Source organism: Mastigoproctus giganteus, chromosome 8 (assembly GCF_048544385.1).
Source record: "Mastigoproctus giganteus isolate SK-2022 chromosome 8, ASM4854438v1, whole genome shotgun sequence".
Taxonomy (NCBI): Eukaryota; Metazoa; Arthropoda; class Arachnida; order Uropygi; family Thelyphonidae; genus Mastigoproctus; species Mastigoproctus giganteus.
The window spans coordinates 32,255,464-32,277,495 of record NC_143582.1 but is presented as its reverse complement, the minus strand read 5'-3'; the positions used below and the strand labels follow the sequence as shown (position 1 = coordinate 32,277,495).

The 22,032-nt window shown below is 39.2% G+C and overlaps 1 protein-coding gene across 1 annotated transcript in view; it reads left to right on the top strand.

Moving 5' to 3' along the window:
* Nucleotides 1-19,369: 19,369 nt before the first annotated feature.
* Nucleotides 19,370-22,032, top strand: part of LOC150081424 (solute carrier family 22 member 4-like) — a 130,722-nt gene continuing 128,059 nt past the window's right edge. The window contains exon 1 of the mRNA XM_090380198.1: nt 19,370-19,765. Coding sequence (XP_090236324.1) covers nt 19,370-19,765 — 396 coding nt within the window. The remainder of the gene's footprint in view (nt 19,766-22,032) is intronic.

Here is a 22,032-nt window from a genome sequence, read left to right as displayed (position 1 = left end):
CATCACGGCGACGAGCGCCAGGGGTTCACATATAGATAACATAAGTACAAATTCGAATGGCTACAAAATATAGCGAACACATACAAAAGGCTACAAAATACAGATTACAAATGCAAAACGAAATACAAATACATCATAGAAACAAGGAGCTGAACACAAATAAAGAAAAACAAATACAACTTGGCAGTGATTCAGGTTTCAAGAGCTTTGATAAAGTTGTGTCTGTCCTTCTTTTTACTTATTATGGTGTCGATGTCAGCGTCCACACGGTTGAGGGCAGCGAGCATCTGCTTGGGCAGAAATCTTTCGGTGAGTACAAGCCTGTTGTGGTGAGCCACAAGTGCTGGTACCGACCTTAGGCTTGGCTGTGGAATCCTCCAAGAGCAAGCATTCCAAATATTTGGAGATGATATTTGGCCTGAGATGAGTTCGGCTGTGAAGACTAGCCTCTTTTCAACGATCAGGAACTTCAACCTCGGGATGTCGAGTGCTTGTGCCATCATGGTAGTTGTGGTAGCGAGAGGTAGCCGAAGCTTGTTATTCGCCCATTTCAGTAGCCAGTATTCAGCAGTGTACACCCGCTTAAGGTTTGTATGTGCAGCAGAGGCCCATATTTCTGCACCATAGAGAATGGCAGGGTAGACGGTGGAGGTGATGAACCTTTTAACAGTGGCAGGATGTCGGACGTGTAGCAGCTGCTGCTTTGAGATCCACCGTAGACGAGAAAATCTGGTACTGAGTTTGTCGATCTGGTGGACAAAGGACATCTTTTGGTCGAACAGAACGCCAAGGTCTGTGTGCGAGGGTACGTTTGGTATTCGTACCCCTGCGAGTGAAACGTTGAGTACTGTCGGCATGGATTTAAGGGAGAATATAACCTGAGCAGACTTCAGAGGGTTAATTTTTAGATTGAAGTTTGCCAGGTACAATTCTAGATCCTTAAGTTGGGAATTGATCTTGTTGCTGAGCTGGGCGGGGTTGTCGCCAGGGTTTATGTTTCAGTAACGAGTGTTATCTACGAAATCCCTTTATATAACTTCCCTATCAAGTTATGTATTAATTATTTATTTTTACTAATTATTTATGTTACGTAACCTAAGTGGTTATATGTATAGTTCAAAGTACAATTTAATTGCCAATGAAGTTCGACAAGATTAATAGATTTTACTGATTAATTTTCCCGTAACAATGGCGGCTACTTACGAACGGTAAACACATGGATTTGATACCCTTTCCGATACTAAGTAATACCTACAAAATCTCTATCTAAGTTACTTTAAACTTAAGTGCAATTTTATCATCTGAAAATTCTTGTTGCAAGACTTGCTTAAAAGCAAAAAAAAAAAAAAAAAAAAACGAACTGGACCAAATTTAAGCAAGTCTTGCAACAAGAATTTTCAGATGATAAAATTGCACAATTGAACAGTTTATCTGCAGTAGAATATGCTTACTTTGTGCAAAACACTCTTTACAGAGCTTTGACTGAATCCACTAAAAGGAAAGTTAGGAGACCTGGCTCCACCCCATGGTGGAATCCCCAGTTATCTGTTTTGAGAAGACGGGTTATAGATGCAAGGAAGAATTTCCAGAGGCACAGATACTTAACAGAAACAGACGTTAGGCGACTAAAAGAAGTCTATTGTCAATTACGTAAGGAATATTTCGAAGCTATTGCGGAAGCCAAAAGATCCTCATGGCAGAAACTAGTGTCCCAGACAGGAAATTCTGACCCATGGGGATTAATATACAAAATTTGTCGTGACAAACTTGCAACTCCTGAGATATATTGTTCTGTTTACTCTAACGGAAGTCTGACTACTGATTGGCTCTCCACGGTTGAAGCTATTATAGAGAGACTTTTCCCTGATGATCACCCAGAGCAAGACACAACCGAACAAGCTCACATAAGGTTCGTTAACGGATCTTACAAGGGATCAAATGACACAGAACTATTTAGTCTAGATGAACTTGCACTTGCAATTTCTAAAATCAATCAGTCAAAATGTCCTGGAATGGACTTAGTTGAAAATGTGGCAATCAAAAGATTTCACCAATATTTTCCGCATATATTGTTGAATGTTTTCAACAAATGTCTATTAGAGGGGACTTTTCCAAATTTTTGGAAGATTGCATTAGTAAAGATGCTCAGAAAGCCTGGAAAATTGGCAACGGATCCCAAGGCATATCGCCCAATATCCCTTCTAGGAAATCTTGGAAAGCTTTATGAGAGATTATTAGCGCCTAGGATGCAGAAGGTTTTGGCTGCAAGTAATATGAGTTCTAATTCACAATTCGGCTTTAAAAAAGGCTCCTCCACTGAAGATGCCATCAGAAATTTGGTGAATCTATGCAAAACTACAGACAAAAAATACATGATGGTTGTTTTTATCGACTTTGAGGGCGCTTTCGATACACTCTGGTGGGAGAGCGCCCTCAGGTCACTTCGAGAGGCAGAATGTGATGATTTACTATATCAGGTTATGAGATCTTATTTTTCAAATAGGCAGATAAAAGTCATCTCACAACACTTGGTATTTTCAAAATTCATTTCCAGAGGATGCCCACAAGGCTCGGTCCTTGGGCCTCTCGTCTGGAATTCTGTTTTAGACCAGTGGTTACTAAAAGAAAGTCAAATTTGCAATAAAATAGCATTTGCCGACGATTTAGCGCTGTGCATACCAGGCAGGTCAAGACTTATGCTAGAAACACATGGGAAAGAAATCCTGGATGATTTGCTGGAATGGTCTAGAATAAACAAATTAAAAATTTCTCAGACGAAAACTAAAATGATGATCTTCAACAATAAACTGGATTATAACAGACCTCCTAAACTCCATATTAACAATGTCCAAATTCCTTATGTTTCTCAAAATAAATATCTTGGTCTCATAATTGATGATAAATTTTCTTTTATCCCCCACGTAAAGAACTTAGCTGAAAAGATTAACAAGTTTACTGCCAATGTGATTAGGCTCTCAAGAGCAGAATGGGGTATAAAGCACAAAACTTTGGCATTATATTATAAGGCTATATTTTTGCCAATTGTAGTATATGCGGCTGCCATATGGTTTCCTAGGGTTACTCACGTCACAGTGAAGGCCAAACTCTTATCATTGCAGAGAAAGATGATATTGGCAACACACAGATGCTGCAGAACGACATCAACCAATGCTTTACAAGTGATCTCAGGTTGTATTCCGATTGACCTTTATGTGGCATACCGAGGCATGATTTCTAACTTAAAGAAAGGTTTGGCAACTCAAATCCTCGACATTGCAAGTAATCCGGCCACGGACATTCGGCAGGAGAAAATTAATCTTTGGACAAAATTCACTGAGAAGTGGAAATACAGATGGCAATCCAGTGAAACAGGACTCACTACCAGGGAGTTCATTGAAGATGCAACATTTGCTGTAAATAAGAAAGTTATGGGATGGTTTTATCCTTCTATGACAACGTCGTATTTAATTACTGGACATGGTTCACTACGGGATAAATTGTGTAAATTTGGACTTGAACCTGACCCTTTGTGTTTTTGTGGGGCTGTAGAAGATTGGAGGCATGTTCTGCTTTACTGCCCGGCTTATGACGACTTCAGACAAGAACTATTTAACAGCACTCAACCTATTAGGACTGACAACCTCGATATTTTGATTCAAGATGCCAAGAACTTTGCAGCATTCCAATCCTTTTCTGACAAGGTGTTTAAAAGAAGACGCACCTTGTTTACTAATTCTAGAAGTGGACAGTAGAGTGATGTGTTCATGAACTTATATTTCTACCTTACTAGGTCAAACAGCTGTTAACTTAGAAACTAACTGTTGTGTTCTTAAATTAGTAGCAACATTCAATGTATATAATGGTATTAACTATACATATTTTTATTTTATTTTAACTTTTTTTTTATTATTACTATTATTTATTTATTTATTTTTTATTTATTATTATTTTTTATTATTTTATTTTATTTTTTTCCCTCGGGTTGGGCAGCCTGAGAGCTCCTGTCCTTTGGTATTGCACTCCTTCCACTGGACGACAAATTGGTGCAGCAGCACTAGATAATAGAAGCAGGCACAACTACTCATGCTTAGAAATGGGCAGTGGTTGACAGGGTGTTGATCGCTGTAGAGTGTAGACAGTTTCTCTCTCTCTCTCAACACAGATTTTGCAAGGTGGAGTTCGACTAAACGTCTAGGTGCCACCCAAAACAAGTACATACACACATAGTATATCTTTTATTGTTTTATTGCTTGCAAGTGAAGCTGTATAATTAAAATTGTTTTTTTTTTTTTTTTACGCAGAATGCGACAATTGTAAATAGAAAGTGTTTGTATCTGTGTATATATGTAATAAAAATGTATGTATATAAAAAAAAAAAAAAAACTTAAGTACCGTAAATAGGAATATAAAGCTACTCTAGAAATTAAGTTAATATGTCAATTTAAACTAATAAAGCAGAAAATAAATCAGAAAAAACTTCTCTGTTCCAAGAGCAGCAGAAAGGCACGTCCGCACCGGCAACCCTCGTCCTCAGACTCGAATATATATATATATATATATATATATATATATATATATATATATATATATATATATATATATATATATATAAGTGGCAGTTTGTTATTCTCTTAGGGGAAAAAGGCACTTCAGGGCAAAAGCCTCATGATAGAAGAGCTATAAAACATTATTCTAACACAGTGGTGTCCAACCTTTTCCCGTAGAGGGACATCTAACATATCTAACAGCGAAAGACATCTAACATATTCAATGTTAGATGTCTTTCGCTGGCCGCACTGAGTGTTGAGAAAAAATAATGTGTTACATTTTCCATATCTTGTTACATGTAAAAAGCAGTTTCTATTTTCATGTTAACATTTTTTATTTTCAGGCTATATATAAAAAATGGAAATCCCAACACTTTTATGTGCAACAAATCTAAATACTTTATACTTTTTTTTTTTAAATCTTCTTTTGCTTTTAAATGCTCACATTAGAAAATTTACAACCTGAAAAGAATCACTGCGTTTCAATGGTAAGGTGAATAAATAAATATAATGGTACACCTAAAATTTAAAATATTCGAAAACTTTATATAAGTACAATACTAAGTACAATATTAGTATTAAGTACTAATAAACAAAGTACGATACACGATAGGATTTACTGAACAAAACTTAACATTTAATGAGAAAATTTTGGTTGATAATTTACAAAATTTAAAATACTGTTTCAGTTCCTTTTCTTTAGTTCATTTAGTGCGACAAATCTATGTCACTGATTTATTTTTGAATATTTTATTAAAATTATAAAGATATGACTTGTTTTTTAAAAAAAATACTTTACTTTTTTTTTTTTTTTTTTTTAAACCTTACTTTTGCTTTTAAATGCTCACCTTAGAAAATTTACAACCTGAAAAGGAGCACTGCTTTTCAATGTTAAGGCGAATAAATAAATATAATGATACACCTAAAATTTAAAATATTCGAAAGCTTTATTAAGTACAATACACAATAACATTTACTGAACAAAACTTAACATTTAATGAGAAAATTTTGGTTGATAATTTACAAAATTTAAAATGCTGTTTTAGTTCACTTTCCACGCTGGCCATGTAAAAATTATTTCCGGCCCGAGGGCCGTAGGTTGGACACTACTTTTTTAACAAATGGTGAATAGACTCATTGTGTACGTATCAATGAAGTTGTATCCTACTTGCATAATATATTTTTTTTTGTTAAAACAATTATTAATTCACAAATTAATTAGCGTGTTTTCTATATATTAATTTACATTTAATTATACCTTTTTCTTAATTGGTAATTAAATTTGAATTACGAATTAATTTAAAACTTTAAAATACTGTATTTGTAAATACTTTAAATTTTAAAGTATATACAAATATTATAGCTGAAGTTGTTTCACACTGAATAACCTGTGAGTATATACATAGTGTTGGGATATCGTGTACGACAGAAGTATGACTAGCATTTTTGACAACTGGAGCCAAAATGAGAAATGCTCCTTTGTTTTCATAAAAATTAAATTATAATTATATTTTATATATTTAATTAATAATTAAATGATATGTTATATAATTTCATTTTGAATTTATTACGATATTAAATTATAATTATTATCTACAAATCCAGTTATTCTAAGTCTTGAGCCTATGATTATCAGTACCAGTGGCTATATTCGCCATAATCTTGTTACGCCTCTGGTGCACCATCACGACATTGGAACGATGTTAGGTGGAAGTTTATTTGGAAGAATAAACAATTCTCAATAATAACGCATTGCAGAGGCAAACGCAACCAACCGTCAAGCAATATGATGTGACGTCATGAATTTTGCCTGTCATTTTTCTCAACATAATGATCTTGCAGAAGAGTTGTTTATTTTCTTCACATCCTCCCAGCACAGACACTGTACATGGGTTAAAACTGAATCAATAAATCAATAAATAAAAATAGTCATACAGTGAGCATCATTTCTTGATTGTGCGCAATTTTTCTAATGATCTATATAGACCCCTCTCGCCCATTATCTGGTTAAAAGAATTTCATTTAGCTAAGAAACATATTTACAAATAATAATAATAAATAAATAAAGTCAAGCAGCTTGTGTATGGCTGGAAAATCTAACAAATGTTGTCCTTTTGGCTTCCCAGAGCTGCTTAATATGTACTTGTTCATTTATAAATGTGATCTCTGCGATGAAAGTATTTTTTTCAGAAAAATGGCATTGCAACAACCTTTTACAGTACACTATATTACTAAAAGTATTGGGATAAATTTTAAAAAAGGTCTCTTCAATTGGGTCTCAAGTTATCCGATTTAATATCGTAATATTGGAACAGTGTAATTTCCATGAGTTATTCCTGGTTTTTCAGCCCACACATGCAAATCGGTCCGTCAACACACGCTTGTCTAGACATAATACGCAAAGTTTTTTTTTTTATGAAAACCCCCAAACACAAAAGGTATCAAAACCTATAGTACTTAGTACCGTGCATGAGTTGAAGGAGAAGTATGGGGGAAGGGGGATGCCGGAAACTTTGCTCTAGAGACTAAACATGGGTTTCACCAGTGCAATATGGCCTTAGATGATAATGCACTATATATACTCAGTGATCACTGAATTATGTTCACCCCATGCGTAATGGACTCTGCCACATAGCTAACATTTGAAAAAGCCAAACAGTTTCGTACTCAAGAGCAGTGGTAGTTTGCATCTGTCGGGCTCACATCTGGTGAGTATGGGCTTGGCACACCCAGGATCCTGAGCTGGATATCATCATTCTTCTCTTTCTTGGTGATTCCCTTTTATTTCTATGAGAGAGAGAGAGAGAGAGAGAGAGAGAAGTAAACTCGGGAATTTTTTTTTTTTTTTTTTTTTTGCCTGGTGTAGCATAAGTCACAGGCTTCCTTGTACTATATAGCTAATAATAATAATAAATCAAAGTAATAAAGTAGTAGTTATGGGATGTAGTAAAGATATCAGGGAGTTTCATAATGGTAAGATTGTGGAACTCGTTCGTCGGGTCTTCCATATCGGAAACGGCACATCTTGTCGTTTGTTCACGGCATGCTGGTCGAGGTGTACAAAGAATGGTAAAGAAAGGGTCAAACCATCGACAGAACTGTAAAGGCAGAACAGAAATATACCTTGGGTATATATTACAGAACGAAAGGTGCAGCGCGTTGTAAGGGCTCAAAGAATGCGACAGCTGACTTTTTTTTTTTTTTTTGGCTGATGCTGCATAAGCTCATACGCTTGCTTTCTTCCATCATATGCCACTATTATTACTACTGTCCCAAATGACCATGCACCGCACACTCAGATGTATGGAATTCCACAGCAGACGACCCAAGAGATACCCGCTGATCATTATCGACAGCGAGTGTTGTGGTATCAACGACGCTTGTTGGACATTGGAGAACTGGGAAAGAGTGTACTAATCGGATTACTCCAAATACCTGGTGCAACGTGCCTTCGTGTGTTCATCAACCCATCATGCATGGTGCCCACCAGGCAGGCGGCAGTTGTTCCATAATATGGGGCATGTTTTTCTGGCAAGAACTAGGACCCTTGGTGCCTATGAACCAACATTTCACTGGCGACGTAAACCAGTAGCTCTTAGAAGACCATGTAATATTCCAAGGCGATAATGCGCCACATCATCGGGCCCGTACTGTGCACGAGTGGTTCGATGAACACAGTGAAAATATTATCCTTCTTGATTGTCCTCCAAATTCGTCTGACTTCAATCTTACTGAACACTGAGAGCTTCCTTACTGAGTCCAAGGAAGCTCTCATAAGTCACCCATTCAAAACACCCAATAGGTGTTTTGAATGGGTGACTTCAGACATCCGTTAGAGTCAATGCTCCGGCGAATAGTGACCGCTATCCGTGCGAAAGGTGGTCTAACACGGAATTCCTTCAGCCATTTGTCTCTTGACCTTAAGAGCTCCACGCAGCAGTGTTCATCAGTGTGAACTCAGTTTATTTTTCAGGTTATTGTGTAAAACTTGTGCTGAAAAGCGAGTAAAATATCTTCATTCAAGTGTTTGAACAATCGGAACTTATTTGTTATATTTATGGCAGTTATGTAATCCTCGAGCAAAGACAAGATATTACGGAATTTGTGAAAAATGTGAATTGTGTTTACTTTGGAGTGGAACTCGGTGACCAAGGTAAACAATGGGCTTCACATAAAGTTTGCAGAGATTTTGAGAGAACTATGAATAAAAGAGAAAAACAGGCATGGATTGGTTTCAGGTCTGTTGTTGACAACGATTCAACGACTAATGACATTTTGTGCTATATTATATGTATCATAAAAAGTATTTGTATGGTATTCTATATGGGTAGTGGGGTTGCCAATGAAGCCTGCTGGGACGCCAGGATTAATAAATAACTTTCTAGGGAACAACAAGGATCCAGACTACGAGAATATAGTTTGAAAATATGTTGGCGAAGGTGGACTGCAACATGGTTGTCAGGATACATTTTTTACACTCCCATATCGACAATTTCCCAGAAAATCTAGAAAATGTTAGTGAAGAACAAGGGAGAGGTTTAACAAGGACACAAAATACATGGAGATGAGGTAACAGGAGAGGTGGAAGGTCATCATGATGGTTGACTATTGCTGGATGCCGAAGAGGGACTGTGAAATAGAAGTATCTGCAAGAAAATCAGAGAAACGAAAATTTGACTCATTGTAGATTTTAAAATGTTTATTTGACTTTTTACCTACTACCATTTTTAATAGTTTTCAACATGCATTTAAATATGAGAGTCTGGTAAAGTAGGATTTTGTTATAATTTCAGTGCACAAATTCTGCCAAAATTAATAAAAAAAATTTGCGAATAATCAAGTTTTATTTTGTAATTTTTGAACAAACCTGACATGATGAAAACAAACGGAAGCCATTTTTGAAATCAGCATTAGAAAATTATTCAGAAACACCATTTTCTGAAAAAACATTAGTGATTTTTTTTCAAAATGCAGAGTAGTGTAATCTTTTATTGCAACCAATAGACCACAACACTCAAACAATCATTGCATTTGTCGATGGAAATATTTCTAATTTTTCTGCAGTAGATCTGTTTTCGACTGGGAAAGCAATGTAGGGTGCCATAGATGAGTCTCCGCAAATCGTTAGTGGTTCTGTCGGAATCCTCAGTTGGCTAGTGTATCAACCACATTACTTTTCCAAGTGTGAGTTGTGATGTATTGAGCTTTGTGACAGGAGATTTTGTCCTGCTGAAAAATATGACTCTGTGCCATAAAAATATATCTGTTTTTTTAAGAACGCAGGCCCATGCCTTCTCTTCAGCTTAATCTCCAGGCTGTTCTCCCGATTTTAGTACATATAACTTCAACATGTCTTGGTGAGTGGTGCTGATATTTGGGACAGTAGTAGTAATAGTGGCATATGATGCAAGAAAGCAAGCGTATGAGCTTATGCAGCATCAGCCAAAAAAAAAAAAAAGTATGGTTGTTTCTTAAAGAAGAAAGCCTCTTGGACATTAGTATGTGTTATGGCACGTCATTTGAAATTTAGGAGTGTATGCAAGGTTTCAAACAACACCAGAAGTCCAGTGTACACATTCCTACTGAAACCATGAGATACTACTGTGATTTCACGAAGTAGAGTGTAGAGAGTAGAGTGTGTTTAGTGTCGAACGGCACCAGGGATGTCCCCCATCTCTGCGTAGTATACATTGTGGGTGTGGAACAGAACACTGTCAATGCCAGAGGTTTAAAAGTGCATGGGTTTTGTATATGTGTAGTGTGTTGTACCGCTGTTCCTTTGGTCATTTAGCCGCTGGGCCCCTAATGGGTTCCAATGTTGTCCACACTCTGCCCCGTGGAGGCAGACCAGGTACACCAGTATTATAATTATTTAATCTGGCAGGTCCTGCCACCTAATTTCCTGAGATTTCAGTGGCTAGGACCTTAAAAAAAAAAAAAAAACACTACAGATAGGGGTCAGCCAAAAGGATTACTGATTATGCAACTGATATTGTTATTAAGTTTTTGGGTGTAGGACTCAGGCAATTTAGAGATGGTTCAGACGCTGGTTATAAGTTAGAGAAGGGGGAGGGAGCCTGAAGGCGGGGGGAAAGACAGAGATAAGGGGTCCATAGAGAAGATGACCCCCAAATCAGTGGAGCAGGCCCATGCCACACCAGAGGGACAGCAAGGGAGCAGGCGACCAGGGGTAACCTCCCCCCTGCCTGGGCGGTGGAGAAAAAGAGCCACGCAAGGGAGCGTGGCAAAGAAAGCTTAATGGCAGCAGCTGAGCTGTGCTTTGGAGTGTCACAGCTGGGACGAAGGTCCCGTCCCATCTTGTCTTTTTTTTTTTTTTTTTTTTCAGAGTCTGGCAAGGCTGTCACACTTGCAACTGTAAGTAATGTGTTCCGCCCGTTGTATAGTTGTCACTACGAGTTCAGAGCTTTCAGATCAGGTCTGGTCTTCAAGTGTGTGGTTATCACTAGACTGTCACTAGTAAGGGTCTCACCGCGGATTTGTCCCTTTTGTTTAGTCAAAATTAGAGATGTATGTTCAATGCAGTCTGACTTGGGGGCGGTTTCAGGGCTTCTGTCCATTTGGTCACTGGGTCAGTAGAGCTGCATAATATCACAATTTGTAAAGAGTCTAAATCAGAAAGGTCCAAAACAGTGTTGTCATTCATGGAACAGAGGTCCCATTTTAATTTGTAAAGAGTCTAAATTAGGAAGGTCCAAAACAGTATTGTCATTCATGGAACAGAGGTGCCATCCCAATAACAATGGTAGTCATTGACAGTCCAGCTTGAAATTCATTCAGCAGAGCTGCACAATATCACAGTTTGTAAAGAGTCTAAATCAGAAGGTCTAAAACAGTGTTGTCGTTCATGGGACAGAGGTCCCATCCCATTAACGATGGTAGTCGTTGACAGTCCAGCTTGAATTTGGGCAAGACAAGTTAATCAGGTGTACGTTCGTTCCAGCGGTAGAGATCTTCTTGTGAAGAGCTCTTGGCAGTATTGCGAAAAGGCCTTGTACTCTCTGTCGCTGTCCAACAAGTAATGCTCCTGGAGTTTTGGATTGAAGTTAATTCTGGTAATCAGAATGCAGCGAAGGTCCTCATGCAAAGGGCAGTCATACATTAGGTGAGACCAACTCTCCAGCTCTCCACAATGGCAGAGGGGATCATCAATAATTCCAAGATTTGAGAGTTTGGCTCTGATGGATCCATGATCTGTTAGCATGAAAGTTGTGCACAGGCCGAGAGAGAACCATGAAGGAGACTTGGATATACCTTGTTGACATGTAGAATAAATTTCCTAGCGATATCTCCTTTAGTAGAGTTAGCCCATCTATCTTGCCATGGGACAGAGGTCCCATCCCATTAACGATGGTAGTCGTTGACAGTCCAGCTTGAATTTGGGCAAGATGAAACGGAGGCTAAGGCGCTTCTTTTCAGCAATCAAGTAATTAGTGGGATCAATGGTGTAGTCCATGAACGTCACCGATGTGCCTTTTGATAGTTGGTAGAGGAGCCCGCAACGTATCACCTCCAGGTCCAAAGGAAGGGCGCCTGCCAGCACCTGAAGGGCATGGGTGCTGACAGTACGGCAGGCCCTGGTAATGGTGAGGAGGATAAATCTTTGAACAGTTTCGAGCTTCTTTCTGTTTACTGCTATTTTTGCTCTCGGATATCATATCCCTGCAGCGTATGTAATCGCTGGTAGAAATACTGCTTTGTAGAACAGCGAGAGAGTGCGGCGGTTGAGGTTCCAATCCCGACGCGTAACTCTGGCCACCAGGCAGTATAGTTCCTTAACTTTGTCTGCAGGTGTTTCAAATGTGGGAGGAATGTAAGTCCTGAGTCCAGGATTATTCCTAAATATTTCAGTTCAGTAGTGAAACATATTGTGGTCTCGTTTATCTTGATTTGTGAACGTCTTCTGAGGGACCCTTTCAGTAATATGGAATTAGTCGTCATTAAAGAGATTTGAAGATTATGATCCCTTGCCCAGTTTTGTAATATCAAGAGAGCCTGATTTGCAGAATTTTCTAGCTGCGCTCTGCAGTCTGCAGACACGGCCAGGATCAGATCATCTGCACAGGCCTGGGAGATAACTTCATTCAGTTAGTGTTGAGGAAGTTATCAAGTACAACATTCCAGCACTGAGCCCTGGGGGCAACCCCTGTAAACTTGGCATTTGTCTCTGCAGTATGGTGCGTTGACAATTAATTCTCTGGCTGTGAGGTAGCTTCTTATGGTGTTATACAGGTTTCCGGGAAGACAGGCACGTCTTAGTCAGCTCAGGACGCTCGACCACCAGAGTGAGTCGAACGCCCCAGCAAAGTCTATGGCAATAATCAGGAAATATTTTCTATTAGAGTTTGTGGCAGTTGTAAGGATATTCTGGAGTGTATCAACTGTAGAGCATCCTTGTTTGAAACTATATTGGCTTGTAGAGGATAAATTTGCTGCATTAAAATGTACTGTAATTCTACTGTGTAGTAGGTATTCAAAAAGCTTGCTTAGCATTGATTACAAGGCAATCGGTCTATAAGAAGATGGGATTTCTGGAGGCTTGGTTGTGTTTTTCAGAATCAGGCTTATGTTAGCTTTCTTCCAATCGGATGGGAAGACTCCTTTCTGCAGGCAGTGATCGAGAAGTGTATGACTACGAAATATGCAAATTTTTGTGTCTATAAAAGTAATCAATGGTTAGCCCAGAATTCCATGTGCTTACCGTTTGTGTAAGCTGAATGATAACAGGTAACATAATAGGGCTTACAGAAACGTGGTACCACCCCGAAATAGGGGATGATGAGTTTCAGTACGGTATGTACAATATATTTAGGAAAGATAGGGCAGATAGAAGGGGTGATGGGGTCATGCTTCTTATCAAAAGCAGCCTGAGCGCGACGAAAACTTTCCCGGATTCAGTCGTTTCGCATGCTAGTATAGAATCTGTATGGTGTGAGATAGTTGGAAGCAAAGGTATAATAAGTGGGAGTAATCTACAGGCCGGGTGATTCATTGTGAAGATTATGATAAGAGACTCTACATGCAAATTGCTGGGGAAGTAAGCGTAAATGTCTTATTATGGGTGATTTTAATTTTCCTCTAATTGATTGGAAAAAATGGGAAGGAACCTCCACATGGGGGGGGGGCAGAATTTTTAAATAACATGTCAGGGGAAAAGAATATTCTAGATCTCATCATCGCCCATGGACTAGATGGCATAATAGGTGTGGCAGTACAGGAACCAGTAGCAGGAAGTGAACGCTGAGTTCTACGGTGTACGATGAAAAGAGAGAGAGAGAGAGAGAGAGAGAGAGAGAGAGAGAGAGAGAGAGAGAGAGAGAGGTAGCAGTAGTTAAAGGCAAAGGAAAGGGTTATAATTTCAGGAAAGGAAATTACGACGGCTTAAGGCGCTATATGGCCTCTATTAACTGGGTAGATATTACAAAGAGAGCGAATACAACTGAATTATGGTATACGTTTAAAACATTAATCACAGATGTCTTGAATGTCATATACCATTAAAAAATACTCCACGAGGAAGATTCCAAGTTGGATGAATAATGAAATTGCTATATTACTTGGGCAGAAAAAGATGGTATGGAAAAGTTACAGAGCAATAAAAAGTACTGAAGCCTATAACAGCCACAACGTGATCTGTAATAGTGCCACAGAAAAGGTTAGGTTTCTTCACATATATACACTGAGTGATCACTGAATTATGACCACCCCTATGAAAACTGAATGCGACCCATTGACCACGTGAGGTACGAGAGTGCTCAGTTAGTAGACCTACGTAACATAGATAAGGTGCCAGTGGTTCAGTAGGTAGTAAAATTCCGAGCGTGATGGGTAAAAGGAAGGATTTATTGGTGCCTTGATTTCCCAAACGGCTGAACTGGTGGGGGGTGTTCGAGAGCCGCCGTAGTTAAAGTGTCAAGGTGTGTTTGTTTTAATCGCAGTCTCCAAGGTTCCCCCTATATACTGCTGTAGCATCTGAAAAGCAAAAAGCCAAGGCTGGCAAGTGTGTGTAAGTATGTGTGGTGTTATGTTGAGTGCCAGCACCTGGCTACTTCGCAACCAGGGGACACCAGGCCCCCTTCCCCCTGACTCCGAACCTTGGCCATGAGGAGGCGCGCCAGGGACAACTTTGATAAAGGACAGATTGTGGGTGTTCGACGAGCTGGTGCCTCGATTTCCCAAACGGCTAAACTGGTGGGGGTGTTCGAGAGCCGCCATAGTTAAAGCGTCAAGGTGTGTTTGTTTTAATTGCGGTCTACAGCAGTATATAGGGTCTCCCCTATATACTGCTGTAGCATCTGAAAAGCAAAAAGCCAAGGCTGGCAAGTGTGTGTAAGTATGTGTGGTGTTATGTTGAGTGCCAGCACCTGGCGACTTCGCAACCAGGGGACACCAGGCCCCCTTCCCCCTGATTCCGAACCTTGGCCATGAGGAGGCGCGCCAGGGACAACTTTATTACCAAAGACACTTACTGGGGCTATCAGGCAAGCCTGCTAGCCCCAAGGTGCTTAGGGGGAAGTGGAGAGAAGGATGAGAAGTATAGGGATTGGAAGGAAAGGGAAGGGAAAGTTGGATATAAGGTGGAAGAAGAATAGATATCCCTTGAAATAGAAGAGAAAAGTTTACAATAGTTTATAGAAATAGTGTATAGTGAACTATATTCTTTTACATTTAAACTCTAATCTAGTGATACTTAGACATTTGAATAGAGCTGCAAAGCTAGCAAACAAACAGTGTCAATGAAAATTATATACAAGTCTACAGCCTATAGACAGGAAGTAACATTAACAGCCATATGTCTCCAAAAGAAAAATATTCACGATAAATGTCAACAGCAAGAAAACAGTATTTTCGACACTATCTTATAGAACGAAGTTTCCGGAAAATTAATACCTTTGGTCTTGTACATAGTCATTAAAATTCGATACGTATAATATATATCATTAACAGGACTTATTTTCCTGCAAGACATAGCCATTAACCTCTCATAAACACAAGATTTAATTTTCAACAACAGTTCTTACGGACAACTTACAATAAAAGAATCAGTGAAACTCAGAGCCAAGAAAACCTTATAAACTCTTTGGTGTAACACCTCATTAAGAATTAACATTTACAATGGATTTATGTCTCCTAAACACACTCATCAAAATCAGAGATATATAAGAAATTCTCCCTTGTTTCCACCAACTGTGGAAAATCAGCGGGACTATATACATTTGTCAAAATCTGAAGCTGATTTCTAACATCTAAATAGTGATTACATTCTAGGATTAAATGATCGACTGTCTCAACAGCTCCACAAGGGCAGAGAGGGGATGCGGACAATCCAAGTGCATTTAATTTGGAGTTAAAATGAAGTGCATTTTTATTATTTTTTATTTTTATTTCATTTTTATTTTATTTTTATTTATTTTTATTATTTATTTTTATTATTTATTTTTTTTGCTGGCACTTGGGTCTGGGTAGCCAAGTACAGGATGGTGTGGCACTCACTTGTATTGCACTACAGAGGTGGGTGTGGGATTAGTGTTTTCACAGACATGGTTAGTTGAATTAAGGCTTGCCTCCTCATGGCTAGGGGCAGGCACCAGGTAGCAGTTGGCCAGGTGTTTACTGTTCCCTGGTGGCTATGGGGTCTAAACCAACACATACACATTTTCTACACAAACATAACACGACATATGTTCAGGCCCTTTTACATAGTTTGTAAATAAGACAGTATCACAGGTGGAGATGGACATTAGTCTAGGAGTCACCAACCACAATTATACATATACATATATATGCGCAGTTACAGTACCCTCTATCGAAAACATGAAGAGAGGTGCGACCGTCGGTCATTATTCCGCCCCACACGAGAACACTGCCTCCACTGTAAGTTGGAAGCATGGTACCGCATTCCTCGTTGTCTCCAGTTGAAATAACGTCAAGAATGCGTTGTAGTCTAAAACGGAACTCATCAGAGAACAGAACTGTACCCCCATTTGTCAGGGCTCCAAATCACCCGTTCATGGCGCCAGTTTCGATGAGCTCTGCAGTGGTTTAGGGTCAATGGGATACAAACCATTGGCCAGCTCCTCTTGCAATCGTTCTTGTTTCCTGGATCTGGCAAAATTGCCTGATAGTGCCGAGACGCACTGCATGACACATTAAGAGGACACAATGTCCCCCCCCCTCCTCCTGCGACTACCAGCTTCATGTTGTCCAAAAACCCGCCATATCAAAAAATCAAATAAACGAGGACTTATCATCCTGAGTACTGGAGATGTGGCTGTCCCACTGAGTAAGTCAAAAAACGGGAATGAAATGATGTGGTAGTAACTCGTGTGTTTACAGGCATGAATAATTTATATTGGATACTCGGAATTTGCATGCCAAGATGCCTATTATATCAAATATTCGCCTTCGGCGACACTGTTCAAAATAAAATATTCATGAAAATATTTTGTTCTGTTAATTTTATCGAGTAGTGCAGATCCATCGATTACTGAACTAGAGCCGTGATTTAACAAGAGGCGGTATGCAGGAAAATGAAAAAAATTCATCACTTGCAAGGCATAGAAGCAAAACAGATCCATGTGGAGATGAATGCTGTATATGGAGAAGGTTGCCCATCATAAGAGACTGAAAAATTTGGAAAGACAGCTCAGGTGCGGGCGGAGCAGTGTGCACAATGACCCAAGAGAAGGAAGATGCATCTCAGCTACAGACCATATCACTGTAGCTAAAGTGGAACAGCTAGTCCTTGAAAACAAACACGTGACTATAAATTTTATAGCAAGTAACGTGATCAGCGATGGTTCTGTTTGCACCATAATGCATGAGTTTCTGCATGTGTCTAAGGCGGCAGCGGAATGGGTTCTGAGATTATTGACACTTCCTCCACAGGAAATAATGTTCTGCAAAATTTCTGGAGCTATTTAGAGAGAAGGCTTATAATTTTTTAACTGAATTGTGATGATGGATAAATGCTGAGTATATCACTGTGATCCAAAAACAAAACAGACGAGCAACCAATGAAACATTCATCTTCAGCAACAAACCAAAAAACAAAGGGTCAATTGTCAATCAACAAGGTCATATTCTAGTCTTCCAGACCTCTAAAGGATTATTATTATTATTGTTGCTCTCTTATATATTATTTCTCCCTGATTGGGGATTCCACTCCATGACGGGTACTGCTACCAAGTACACAGGATGGTTGTAATGTCTGGTGTTACTGTTGGTCGAGGAAATGTCTGACTATCCGACAGGTATTTAGGATTGCGACTTTATGGAGTTCTTTGTAGATGTTCTCTGGGAGACCTATTGCTGCTAGGCTGCTATGTAGAGTCTTTGGCACCATACCGGTGGTTGACACGATGATCGGGATGGTCGATACTTCTTGCATATGCCACATCTCCTTGACCTCATGTCTCAGGGCGTCTCCGTAGCCAGGTGGGAAGGAGCAGCAGTGCGTAGCAAATGCTTCTTGATTAGACCGGGGTTCGAGCCCATCACCACCGAATGCGGAAAGGTCAGGGAATGACCGTCGCATATCCCGGAGCAATATGGCCTTAGTTGCTAATGCTCCTAAAAACCAAATAACAAACAAACAAACATCATGTCTCAGGTTCGTGTGCGTCCTAATTTTTAATAATAATAATAATTTATTATTATTATTATTAGCCATATGGTGCAACGGAGCCTGAGGCTTATGCTGCACCAGCCAAAAAAAATTTTTAGTTACCCTGAGAGAGACAGAGAAGAAGAAAAAGGGAATCACCAAGAAAGAAAAGAATAATGATATCCAGCTCAGGACCCTGGGTGTGCCAAGCCCATACTCAACAGATGTGAGCCCCTTGGGTGATCTGCAAGGATGATAACTTCCAAAAAGGAGCAGCATCACTGGGGAGTACTACAGAAACTTCCTGTGAAGGTTAAGAGAGGCTATCAAGTTGCAGAGATGCAGGAAGATTCAAAGGTGTCTGCCACCTAGTCAACTTAGTGCCCTTGCTCGCACGGCTGCTCTCAGCGTGATCGCAATGAGGGATGGCTTTGAAAATCTGCAGCACCCAACGTTATCCTTCCGACCTCTCACCTTCAGACTCTTCCTCTTCCCTAAATGAAGAAAACATTACGGGGCCGCCTACTAACGACTTGATGAAGTGGAAGCCTAGTTTCCTGCTCAAAGTTCTATTGAAGAGGCCTGAAAGAGCTTATCCACAGATTTAAAAAACGTGTAGCTTTAGAAGCTACGTAGAGAAGAATGAAATTGCCGCTGTTTCAAATCCTTAACTCAAATACTTCTAGATGAGGGAAAATACATATTAACCGCCCTTCGTACATATGAATATCTCCAAAATAAAGCCATGACCGTTTTTTCGACAGCTTATATAAACTAAGAAGTACAATAGAATGCGATGTTCTCTGAATTCAGGGGAGGGGAAGAACGTCTATCCTCCCTTGATGCCAATGCATATGTGTTTCTGTCGGTTTTATTGTAAATACCTTTTTTGATTTTTTTTTTTTTTTCTTGGTATTCTGCTGTATCATTGCTTAGTGAATCAATCGTTGGAACGCTAGTATGCGAATTTATCTTTGCTAAATGCTTCATTATATTCTATTGAGTCATATTTCTGTATACTTTGCATGACATGCTTTTCTGTCATTAGAATCGAATCGCGTCACTGTTTTTGGGATCTCGTGCATGTAAACACACACACACAGCCATACTACTGTTTTCATTCTGTTTTGGAAATATGAAATAGAAAACGCTTCGCTTCAGTTTGAAAACGAAATTATATTTCATTTTCATGTCTTCAATGTCACCTTTTAAAAAAGCTCAAGAAAAGGAAGCAGAAGAAATTGAGCTGTCAGATATTATCGGAGGTTGTGGCCAATGGCAGTTTGGAATTTTTTGCATGTTTTTCTTTGGAACGTTTCCTTTTGCATGGAACAGTTTTATCAGTTCGTTTTATGCTCCAAATATTAATTACTGGTGCGCTGCGCCTGCAGATGTCGAAAATAAAGATGAATGGAGAAACATAAGCATTCCAGTAATAAATATAGAAGGGAAACAAATTTTGTCGAAATGCGAACAATATGAATTCTCCAGCATATTAGAAGAACTCTCTTCTCTTCTGGACAAAAACAAGAAGACGGTGCCTTGTGAGAGTTGGGAATTTGACAACTCCTATTCTTTGACAATCATAGAAGAGGTAAGTGTGAGGTTTATTGATAAACGTGTTTATATAGTAGGTTATCGTCACTATTAAAAATTACAGTCATAAGTTTATTTCATAGAATATATGTATCTTTATTGAAATATATACCCCAGGGGCTCACATCTGGTGAGTATGGGCTTGGCTGGTGCAGCAAAAGCCTCAGGCTTTTGCGGCACCATATGGCTAATAATAATAATCATATGTGAAAATATGACATCACCACTGCATGTTACAATTGCCCATCGGGCACTTAGATAGGAGCTAACAATAAAATATGGAAATATCCTTTAACTTAAAAAAGATACATGCTTAGAAAACTGCATCAATTAAAATAAAATAATTTTTTTTTTTTTTTATGTAAACCCCAAACACGAGAGGTATTAGAACCTATAGTACTTAGTACCGTGCTTGGGTTGGAGGTTGAGAAGACGACAGAAGATATTTGTTGACATTGGACTTGACCTTCTGTAGACTGTAATTTTCAGGAAATACATATGAAGGATGGTTGTTCCAGAAAACGGCAGTTGAATGAATAAACGAGGAAGATGAAAAGTTGGTTCTGTGAGTTTCAGGTTGGACAGTAAATGGATGTTGTCTGGTGGCGGCACGTGTTCGGACTGTTTTGAAAGAGAGAGCGGGAATTATAGAAGTCAATTCAGAAGAACAGTGCCCATTGAAGTATCTGTACAAGAGGCATGCAGCAGAAACAGTACGTCTACGAGACAGCGAGTGAAGAGACTCTGTTAGAGATGAATCATTAATTGACCTAACTGCCCTATTCTGAATGGAACCAGGAAGCTTGAGAGAGGTTTTGGAATATTGTTCCCACCACCCCACATGTGGAAACAATATTCCATGGTAGGGCGGATTTGCGATTTATACAGAGTGAGCAGCTGTTTGGAAGAAAAGTAACGCCGAGAGCAAAAGAGAAAACCAAGTTTTTAGATGCAGAGGAAGCAATATTTGTGATGTGCTTATGCCAAGAGAGATTAGAAGTCAGGGTAATCCCCAAAAGAGATATATCATTTTCCTAGAAATCGGAGTGTCACTAAAGATAAGCATTAGAACAGAAGAATCCTTTTTGCGTGATATAAGACAAGACTGAGTTTTAGAAGGGTTGAAACCAACTAAGTTGTCTTTGCCCCACTGTAGAATTACCTGAAGATCGGCATTTAAGGAATTGGTAGCAGATTTTGAAGCTGATTGAGAAGGGCAAGGTTTCTCAAAATGGAAAGTGGAATGCAATGTGCTATCTATCATCGGAAAAACTATGGATAGGAGTTCCAGTCAATGGAAGAAAGTCATTAATATACAAGAGGAAAAGAGTGGGGGAAAGAACTGAACCTTGGGGGACACCGCCATTAGTGGAGAAGTTAGAAGACAGAGAGCCATCTACCATTACTCTCAGAGAGCGATCAGAGAGAACACTGGATAACCAATTACTAAAAACAGTTGGCAAACTATAAGATGGAAACTTGTTTAGAAGACCTTTATGCCAAACACGATCGAAAGCCTTTGAGATGTCAAGAGCAACTACTTGTGTTTCACCGAACCTTTCCATTGAATTAGTCCATAAATGGGTAACATAAGCCAGAACATCACCAGTGGGTCGACACTGACGAAATCCATACTGGCAATCGTTGATAAGACGGAAGGTTTCTAGGTAGTTTAAGAGTTGTCGGTTAATTGATTTCTCCATTACTTTAGAAAGAGTAGAAGTAATTGCAATGGGATGATAATTGGGTGGAAGGGATTTGTCACCCTTTTTAGGAACTGGCTGGATATGAGCAAATTTCCAAGCAGAAGGAAAAACACCTTTGGAATAAGAAAGTGAAAAAAGGCGGCAAAGAATAGGAGTAAGTTCAGGAGCACAGGTTTTGAGAACAAGTGGAGAAATACCATCGGGACCTGGAGCTTTCTTAGCATCAAGATTCGTCAAAATCCTTCTGACATCCTTTTGATGGAAGGCATTGAATGGAGCGTGTTGGGAATGGTGGGAGGTGTTTTACCAAGATCATTAATGCACGAGTTGGAAGAAAAATGGGATGCTAGCAGGTCAGCTTTATCCTTGGCTGAAGTGAAAACAGAACCATCTGGTTAGGACAGAGGTGGGAGCAGAGATGGGCAAAAGTTGCGGCCAAATAGCTTTGGCTAGAGACCAGAATGCTCGGCTACCATTAGGGCAAGAAGCAAGTTTTCTACTCTTAGCCTGTTCAAACTCTAGTTTGGACTGATTTATAACTACTTTACAATTGTTGCGA